Source organism: Oreochromis aureus, linkage group 1 (assembly GCF_013358895.1).
Source record: "Oreochromis aureus strain Israel breed Guangdong linkage group 1, ZZ_aureus, whole genome shotgun sequence".
Taxonomy (NCBI): Eukaryota; Metazoa; Chordata; class Actinopteri; order Cichliformes; family Cichlidae; genus Oreochromis; species Oreochromis aureus.
In genome coordinates this window covers 22387502-22397991 of record NC_052942.1, presented here as the reverse complement: position 1 = coordinate 22397991, position 10490 = coordinate 22387502, and the positions used below count along the sequence as shown (strand labels likewise).

The 10490-nt window shown below is 38.9% G+C and overlaps 1 protein-coding gene across 8 annotated transcripts in view; it reads right to left on the bottom strand.

The window, feature by feature from the left end:
* Nucleotides 1–5673: 5673 nt before the first annotated feature.
* The window catches only part of nfat5b (nuclear factor of activated T cells 5b), a 36485-nt gene continuing 31668 nt past the window's right edge, over nt 5674–10490 (bottom strand). For all 8 annotated transcript variants that reach the window (XM_039610581.1, XM_039610586.1, XM_039610590.1 and 5 more), the window contains one exon: nt 5674–10199. In XM_039610581.1, coding sequence (XP_039466515.1) covers nt 9961–10199 — 239 coding nt within the window. In that variant the 3' untranslated portion in view covers nt 5674–9960. The remainder of the gene's footprint in view (nt 10200–10490) is intronic.

Below are 10490 nucleotides of genomic sequence, written 5' to 3'. Positions count from 1 at the left end.
TGAGGACTGACGGAAACCAGAAAACCTGAAACGTCCAAGGATACGTCATGAAGTGGGCTGCAGTTGATTTACTAGATTTACTAAACCTACGCAAATTTTACGTAACTTCCCTCAACGCAACACCTACTAGAATTACTGGCTTTTTTATTTTCTGGTGCAAGTCCCGAGATGTTAATCACCCCTGCTGAGATTTTCACAGGTCGTCAGCTCGTTTCTCCTCCAGCTTTTGTTGTGGCAAGACAGCCACTCAGACTGCAGGCCTGACATTCTGATTGAGATCCAGCAAACATTGTTCAGACTTGTTATGATGGGGCTTGTGGTCACATTCTTATGGGTACCAGCGCATCATGGAGTTAAAGGAAATGAAATGGCAGATAGGACAGCAAAAGTCTCAACAAGGAGACCGATGATAGATATGGTTATTAGTGTGAGTAGGATGGAGCTCAAGAGCAGAATACGACACAAAATGAAGGAAAGGTGGCAAAAGCAATGGGAGGAGGAGAGGAAAGGGCGATGGTTGTACAACATCCAAAGGGAAGTGGGGGAAATGAGAAGTACAGGACGAAACAGGAGAGAGGAGACGATTATATCTCGACTGAGATTTGGACACACTGGCTTAAATAGCACATTATTTTTAATAGATAAACACTGTACAGGGGAGTGTGACTGCAGTAGGGAACAGGAAACAATAGAACATGTTTTATTGCATTGTCAGAAGTATGATATGGAGAGGAGACAGCTGATCAAAAAGCTGGACGATATGAAAGTGAAGTTGGACTTGTTTGATTTATTTCGCCTGAGCTCTTTGAGTGAAAGTTATCAGGCTGTATTTTGGTTTTTAAGACAGACCCATTTGTTCGGAAGAATTTGAATATTTTCTTTTCTTTTAATTTATTTATTTATTTGTTTAATTATTTTTTTTTTGTCATTTCGGTCCACACTCCACACCAGTTGGTGGCGGTAATGCACCATTTTGCTGTTTGCCAACCGCCAATAAACCCTATATAGAAGAAGAAGGAGCTTTTGTTGTGCCAACCACCCATTATCCTTGAGGCCTGGCACATTTGCATTTGTTTACTCAGAGTAGCTCAGAGCCAAGGCAGGCCAAACCTCTGTGTAGTGATGGGTAGATGAGGCCTCGTGAAGCGTTTCAGCACATTCCCCAAACTGTATTGATACTGTGTCGACACAGTGTTGCTGTTTTGCTCCATACTGACACCTGCTAGACCTTAAATATCATTGCAGGCAACTTACTTGAGACTCACAGCAGACACTAATTCAATGACCTCGTCATAGTTGTACACTGTAAGGTATTGTACTTTTCATGGAATCATTTTATATCTTTTACATTTCAAATATTGTAGACATCTATAAAATATATTGTGAATGACACTAAGTGAAAATTAAAATGAAAGTATTGTGAATGTAATATTACCCATTTGACTCAGAGTTTATTATAAAATTCTATTCAGAAAAATAAGTTTATCCAGTGTTTTTGCATTCAGTCTATTGCATTTTTTTTGACACCATTTCCCCAGCTTTGGAAAACTCACAGGCACAGATGAAGCTGGGGTACACAAAAACTGTAAAGCCAGGTGGGAAAAGTTCTGATAAGATGTCTTCCTATTCCCCCAGTACCTTAAAGGATCCTCTGATCTTGGAATGTTTCTCTCCGACACTCTCCACAATACTAAGGGTTGGCAGTCCCTTATAATAAAATTCAGGACTGACTGGTCCAGAACAGTCTTCCTAGATGCTTGATTTCAAAATAATAAAACACATATTAATAAAAAATAAAAATAAAAAAAAGATGATAAAGCTGTTCAGTGTCAATATAGGCCGACCTGTGTTCATTCTCGGTGTGTTTGTCTCCTCATTTTCATGTTTGGCTCTGTAATGCCAAAACACTGAGGAGATGCTTTTGTTTGTGTAAGAAAGCGCCGCAGAACAGATGCGACATTTAACCTGCATAAAATGAAATAAATAATTTACACTTCAACTCACATTGCTGTTTTTCCTATTCTGATAGATTACACTGAAACAAAGACAGACAAACTATTACCTTATTTGCAGTTAAAAGATCAAAATGATCCCACACAGCAGAAACATTTCTTTTTCTTTCGGGCTCCATTTTGTTATGGAGAGATGTGTATTTTTTTTTTTTTTTTAATCTTTGCGAGAGTAATTTCGTGTTTTTTTTTTGGTGGTGACTAAACACAGTTTGGCGCGTTGGCAATGAGCGATAAAGCGGCTGTATCGATCACGTGACTTTTTCTTAAAGCGACGCACGCACCGATACAGGCTTCGCTAGGTGAGCTTGATACATGCGTCGGTGCGTCAGTGTTGCAGGACCCATCACTACCTCTGTGTTACAATCATTTCTTCTTCGCATTTCTGAGAACGCACATCAGGATGGCCTCCGTATCACTGCCACGCAGGAAGAACCTCTCCACGCAACAGGCTTTGGCCTTGCTTCAGGAAATGGACGAAGCAGACTCTGATGGAGGAGAGGTTTCATTTGTCCAGCAGGCCACTGATACCTCCTCAGAAGAATCTGAAAAGGAGACGGAAAAAGAACCCAACATGCCTCCACGGAAGAGGCCCCGTGGTACTGGGAAGCCCAGCCAGAGCCACACAGCAAAAGACGGCACTGTGTGGGTAGAGGAGGACATTGGAATGCCCAGTGCAGTAGCAAATTGCTCGTCCTTCACTGCGCAAGCTGGACCCACAAAGTTTGCTAAGGTTTGTCATTGCCATATTACATATGATATTTATATAAACCCATTTAGAGTGAGGTTCATGTAAATTTACCATTCTCTATTTGTTTATCTTCCGACAGCGTAAGATTACAAGTGTGCTCCAAAGCTTCCTTTGCCTGTTAGACGTGGGAATGCTGCAGACCATCAGAAAGTGCACGGTACATCAAGCCCGCAGAACAGAGCCGGACTGGAATTTGTCAGTTCATGAACTGATGGCATTCATTTCAATTCTGTTTGTAAGAGCAATCATGTGTCCCGTTGGTGCCATTGTGGATTGCTGGTCAGAAAGATTTCTGGTGCCAGTAATCAAAGAGACAATGCCCCGAGATAGATTCATTTCAATTATGCAACACCTTCGATTTGATGACAAAGACACGCGGGCAGAACGGGTGAAAACAGACAAATGTGCGGCAATCTCTGACATCTGGACACGCTTCAACGAGAACTGTGCTAAGAGTTTCACTCCAGGAGAACACATGACCATAGATGAACAGCTGTTCCCTACCAAGGTTCGTTGTCCATTCACACAGTATATCGCAACCAAGTCAGGCAAATTTGGGATCAAGTTCTGGATGGCCACGGACTTGGACACCAAATATGTCTGCAGTGCATCTCCTTACTTGGGAAAGGACCCCAGTTGTCAGAAGGGAGAGAGGCTGGCAGAGAACGTGGTCATGAAACTGATGGAGCCGTTTTTGGATGATGGGAGAAATGTCACAACGGACAATTTCTTTACTTCACCGTCACTGTCGCACAGACTGCTGCAGCGCAAAACAACGTTACTGGGCACGGTGAATAAAGTCCGGCGTGAACTTCCTCAACTTGCGCGGATGTATTCCGTAAGAGCAGCAACACGCAGGTGGCCAGTAGCGGTTTTCTACAATATGCTGGACCTGGCGGCGGTGAATGCCTACATTTTGTACAAGGCATGTACAGGGTGGACAGGCAAAAGAAGATTGTTTCTGAGTCTTCTAGCTCAGGAACTTCGTTGCCGATTCATGCAGCACAAGGACATATTAGCACAGAGGCAGGTTGCTGAAGCTGCTGTGCCAGGGACTGTAAAGACAACGCAGTGCCAGGTGCAAGAGAGCTGCAACAGGAATCGCAGCAGGTTTACCTGTGCAACATGTAAGAAATTCACCTGTGCCAAATGCAGGGATGATGGACACTGGGTCTGCAAACGCTGTAAAGTTTGAAACACTTTGAAATAAAACAGACTTGTGTACCCATATATTGTGAATGTGTGTCTTTTGTATTGATATGGCAGGAATTTCTGAAGGTTGTAACACAGAGGTTTGGCCTGCCTTGGATCTGAGTAAACAAATGCCAATGTTGCGCGCACACACACACACGCAGCAAATCTGCATTGTCATTGCAGAAAAGTGGACAGTGCAAGACAAAAGCAGCAAAAATAAAAACTGTACAAAGAGTACAGTATAGAAAGTGCACTATACAAACAATCTGGAAACATAAATATGGACACAAATTGAAAAATATTGGTGTGTGTACAGACACAGACAGACACACACACACGTAATTCTAGTGTTAACAAATTACGGCCTGCTGAATGTGGAGAGCTGACAGATCGTCAGTGTTGGGGGTTTTTGTTATAGTCTATTAATAAATCAATACATAAATCGAGATTCAATTGCATACCAACATTACTATATGTTCTGAAATCTAGCATAAATCTAACATAATCTAACAGAAATGTTTCATAACTTGTATAATGTCGCCTTCATGCTGCATGAATGCGTGTAGTTTAATTGAGATCTTCTTTCAACACATTTAAAGCTGGAATAAGGTAGGCCCAGTTTATTCTCCCTCCATCCTATGCTTAGGAGAAACGTTTAAAAACGATTTTGCCAGACTTTATTCCATTAAATGGCGCAGTAACTAAATTAACTCTCAGTTACAGATTGCTTTATCTGATATTTTGTTGCTACTTATTTCATTAAAAGAGGGGTGTTTTGGTAACAATATACCAAATGATACAACTATTATTTTCTGAAACATAATCCTATGTTTCATCAGAAAACAATCTACATGAAGTCAGTGTGGAAAAACAAATACTAGGAATACCTTAATTTGTGTTAAGAAGGCATCCAAATAATAAACTAAAACTAATAAAAGTTGTGTCCTCCTCTCATTGCCAAGCAATAGTTTTACACCAGAAACATGAAATAAAAACCCAACTAGAACTTAAAGTAAATACATTTATTACAGTTAGCAGCAAGTTTAACAGAAAATTAATTGCAAGAGAGTAAAAATGTCCCAATTAAAGCCAGATATATAAAAGTTAGTTATTTGTTGTTTTTTTAAATATATATTGGGTAATGATGATTTGATAGTTGTTCACATGGTTAGAAACAGAAAGGAAGATTTTTACACCTTCATATGTTTACTAGAAGAGTGGTTCAGTTAGGCTTTAAATATGGCAGAGAAATGGGAAATACAATTTGTAGAGAATTTGTGGCATGGATAATTATCCACACAGTTTTCAAATTGCAGAATAAATCAAGTGTGCACCACCTTTTACTGGTCTGACAGGTCTGAGCAAAATGACTCGTGACAATTAAAATGACATCCTGTTTACCAGGATGCCCTGAGAGACATCAGAAGAAAGAGAACCACTGCGCAGTAAACAACTGGTATAGACGGAGGTATGACTTACATCTCCCGACAAAGCCTTTAAGTAAGATGGTAACAAAGAAAACACACATTTGTGACCCTTGTCTCAACCAAAACACAAGAAAGCATCTTTAATTGTTGCTGAAAAGTTAGCAGTTTGACTAACAGAATTAAAATCAGGCAGCAATTGTAAATAACAAAGAACATCTATTTTGGTTTCTCCTTTAGTCTAAAAAATGGGAGAGGAAATATAGAAAAATATATGTTCAAAAAGTAATAGATCTACATTTAAAAAGGTTTATTAGCTGCATAGCAGTTTCAGAGAAAAATCTTTTCTGCATCTGTGTCGAACAACATAAATGCAATGGGTACTTCAGTACAAACAAGTCAGATATGACACAAATTGCACAACACATGAATCCACCACAACCTCATTTATCTGGTCACTGTTGTCGAGCACTTAAAGTGCACTCAAAGTGTTATGGCTTGAAACATTCTATTTAATGAGGACTAACCATCACTGGTGGGGCAAGTGGGATGTTAAACAAGCACCAGTGGTAAAACGACAATCTGACTGTTCCTACAACATCTCGTTAAGGCACGTGTACAATCGTTATGGGTGTTTTAAGCAGTGTTTATGGAAAAAAAATAAAATGTGTGTGACTCTGCTGACATAATATTAATAGGTAATAATAAAAGAAAACCACATCTTGTTCTACTGAAAACAAAAATTAAATAAAATGAGAAAAAACATGAGAACTTTTTTTTTTTGGAAACAAAACAAAAACAACAACCTCCCTCTTCTTTTCCATACACGACGGTGTAAATGTGCGAAACACACTCATATCTGATCAACAATTACACATAATATACATAATTGAGGAAAACAATTACCCCCCCCCCAAAAAAAAGGAATCACCTCCCCCATATGTGTACCTTTCACTGTGGCTCAAAATGAGACTTTTACAACCGTGATGCACATTTGTTATATTCATTGTAAAAATACTGTTGCCCTGTCTTTAAGTATTTGGTCACATGGGACCTTCGGTCTAATTACAAACCATAAATAAACATGTGACGTCAGCTTAACGTTGTAGCTACAACTTCTGCAAGTCACAGGAGGAACTGTGCACAGAAATATCCATTGCAAGGTGCCTGTATCAGCATGTGTGCGTGTCTCTTTGGGGGGTGGCTGCCAAATCACAATCGGTGTCATTCACGAAGTTAGAAACACAGCTCTGATTACAATTTGGAGAGTAACCAACACACAAATAAATTACATATACTTCTCTGAAAAAAGGCACAAGTACTAAACTGATAAAAAACAAAACAAAAAAAACAAAGTAGTAGTATCTACAAACAAAAGGAAATTAAATCATAAATACTCAACACTGGAAATATTAGTTATTAAACAATGTCACAAATTGAAGAAAGCCAATCTCAGAAAGCTCTTTTCTCCAAAGACCGGTTTTCTTCAGGAGTCGGGTCCCTTTAAAAACCACTCCAACTCTTCCAACTGACGCACTGTAGCTCCACACATTACATTAGTCAAGTTTACAGCGTCTCCATCCTAGCATATAAAATGTAACGGCGTTGATGTATTTCTGACAAACTATACACAGAAAACACGGCAACAACGAGGCGTAAAACGGAGCCGATTCTATCAGAGACCAGCCCCTTGTTCGTGCACACACTTTAAAGGGAAACTAGACATGACATTAAGGGGAAAAGCGTGAACAGTAGAACAATGTCTAACAATAAAATCTGTAAATTCTGTAAAGGAAGAAAAAAAAAAAAAATCTACGCTGATCTTAAAGCTAAAATGCAAGTCTGTAAAAAGAGAATAAAAACTCATGAGCCATAAAACTGGCCTTCCATCATTCCTGGATTCATTCAGAGCAAGATTTGAGTCCAACTTTGGTCCAGAGGTTACTGGCCAACTGCTTACGGCGACATGAAGTCTGTAAAAACTGTACAATATCCATTTACAAGAAAACATAAGTATCGGGCTCTGTTCGTGCATGTTAATACACTATCCTGGATGAGATGTGCAGTAGCATTAATGAATGTTGCTGCTTTTTCAACATTCACTGAATCAATCACATTAATAACCTGCTGGAAAGGCTTTAAAAAAAAAGAAGAAAAAAAAAAAAAAAAAAGAATACTACTCCTGTTCATGCGTGCCTGCCGCAGAATGACACCACCAAAATGACACTAAAGCACACAATGATCTAACCCTCATCATAAAAAATATAATATATATATTCTATATATAATATATTCTGCTCTAGGTGCATGTAGATATATGAGATATAGGTCATCTGAAGTTACATTACCTGCATTAAAATGTTAAATGCTTAAAGTTTTTCCTGATTTGTCCAGTTTTCCAGCACGGCTTTCAGGAATCTAATAAGTTTTAGCTTTTTCTGTGAATGAACACTGACAGTTGTAATACGGATGTCAAAAAGACACACTGTTATAAAATATTTTTGTTATACAGTAACTAATTTGGACACATTTAGCGATACTGGCTTAAATCAGACTCTCGTGGTAATTTGTTTTTATGATCCATATTCATATTCACTGTAAACAATGCAGAAGAGGCAGCTTCAGGCAAACTTGCTGCCTCCTGTGGGCTTTACTGTTCTCTAATGGACCGGCATCATTAAAGTGATGGGGTTTTTTTGTTTTTGGTTTTTTTAAATGCCTTAAATTGTGTCACGCCTTCATTACAAAGCCTGTACACTGTGGTGGATACTGCAAAGTATTTCATACTCAAAAAGACACTGATCAGCCACAACATTAAAACCCATCTTCCTAATATTGCATGGGTCCCCCAAAACACCTCTGACGGAGTCCTGATCTCTGGTGGCGAGGATCCTTCGGGACTTGGTGGGTAGTAAATTGAGGACTCCGTAGACCAGGCTTGTTCCAGCTCAAACTGTCGATGCTTGACCGAGATCTGGGAAGCATGACGTTCCTTGAGCTGCATTTACGCTGGTCAAACAACAGGTCCAGTTATATCCTCATGAATGCCAGGAACCAAGTTCTTCCAGCAGGGCGATAAACAGCATCAAACTATTGAAGGTTTTATTATTGTGGCTGACTGGTGTGTGTTTCACATCTGCACTGACCATCACACTGACAAACTTTGCTTGAACTACAAATATTTTAGTTTATAGTCATCAGTCTACTCAACTGGCCTTGACAAGACTGATTTGCAACAAAACATAACACATAAAAGTATAGTATACCTAGTGAGCATCTGAGCTTCCATCATCAATGAAACCAAAGTCACTTTGTGACAAAGACAACTAAAGCGGATTTATTTACATTATCGGGTGCAAGCTTGCTGCTACAACAATGACATATTATGCACCCACAAACATAAAAACTTAATCGTGATGTTACATAAGATTAGTGTGTATTCGTTTTTACAGCTCGTCCTTTGTCTCTCATTTCTCTGCCTGCTCCAGCCTTCTTTCACACTTTCTACACTGTTGGATCACATGACTCAACAGAAGCTACCTACCAGGGGTGTCAAACATGAGGGCAGAGGAGCCAATTCAGCCCACTAGAAGACTTTAACAAACTGTAAAACTTGCACAATCTTTGGCCTCTTCAGTCTGTTGGGTTTTTTAATAGCAGTAGTTAAAAGTCAGTTAAAAATCATCCAACTAATGAGAGTGGCTGTCTAAACCAACTCCCTCTTGAAAAAGAAATAACCCATGGCCTGTCACGCTACACTGAAGTTAAACCAAAAACATCTCAGACTGTTGGTTTTTGTTTTCTTTTTGAAAAATGGAGGATTCATTAACTTAAGTTTTTTAAACTTTTTAAAGTTGAAGTTCAGTAATTCAACTACCCTAACACCCACTGAAATGAAATCAAACTGATTTCATGTGGTCCTTGAACTAAAACGAGTTTGACACCCCTTCAACCCCTACATACCGCACTCCTCTCACTGTGTCACACAATCCATGCTCCGTGCAACCAACATACAAAAGTTTTTAAAAAAGTAAAACGAAAAAAAATAAATAAATAACATGATTTGTGAAGACACCACAAGAACTAAAAGATACCGCAAATAACATTAGTGAAATTCTACTTACAGATAGAAATCTAACAAATTCCAAGGTTTGCTGGTTAGTGTCTTTGCAGAGGACTAAATTCAACATCTTTCAAAGTTTCACAGAAGTTTCCTTCTCTGGAGTCCATTGCCATTTTCAGCCATTCAGTCATTGAGTTAGAGATGTTTGCGTTTCGTTTCTTTTAGTTATCCGAATATTAATTTGTCCACTTTATCTTCATGGTCACTATAAAATCTTTAGCTCATCTTAACTGTTGTTTCCTAACACACCCTTAAAAGAAGACCAAATCATATGCATATAGTTCAGAAAAAAACAAAAAACATTAGGTGACCAGAAATAAACACATTACTGAGGGTTAATTTTAAAGGTTTAAGCTACATAAAATTCCTAAGAGACAATATTTGGACCTACAAATTTTTACAATCTTTCCACATATAAAACTTTTTAAAGAAAGAAAAAGTTATAAACCTGCATTAAAATTAGTAGGAACGAGTTATGTTGCTGCCCGGCTCCTGCAGGCTGACCAGCAGATCGTCAATCTTCTCCATGTTCTGAGAGGCAGACATGGTGTTCGGCACAGTACCAGACTGAGAGAGGGACTGGCTGAGCAGGGACTGGATGTGCACTTCACTCTCTCTCTGGTTCTGACCAGACTGGCTGATTGCTATTATCTGATCTGACAGCGTGTTTCCAGGAGTTTCCATCAACTGGCCGCATTCTGCAAGGAAGGAACAGAAAGGGCTTCATGACTCAACAGAAACCATATTCAAGAAAATAACAAACCACAGGCCCTTGAACAAAGTAAGTAATAATAATCTGTTCACTGCTTATGCTTTGGTCATATATTTGACTGACAAGTGGACACAGCCACTACTTTACTGTCAATAATGATTCCTCACAATCCAGTTTTGACTGTACTCAATTCTTGCCAATTTGCAACCTATAAATACGACTTAAAAATTGTATTTTTTTTTCCCTTTATTGGACAATTAAGGGACGGGGATAAAAA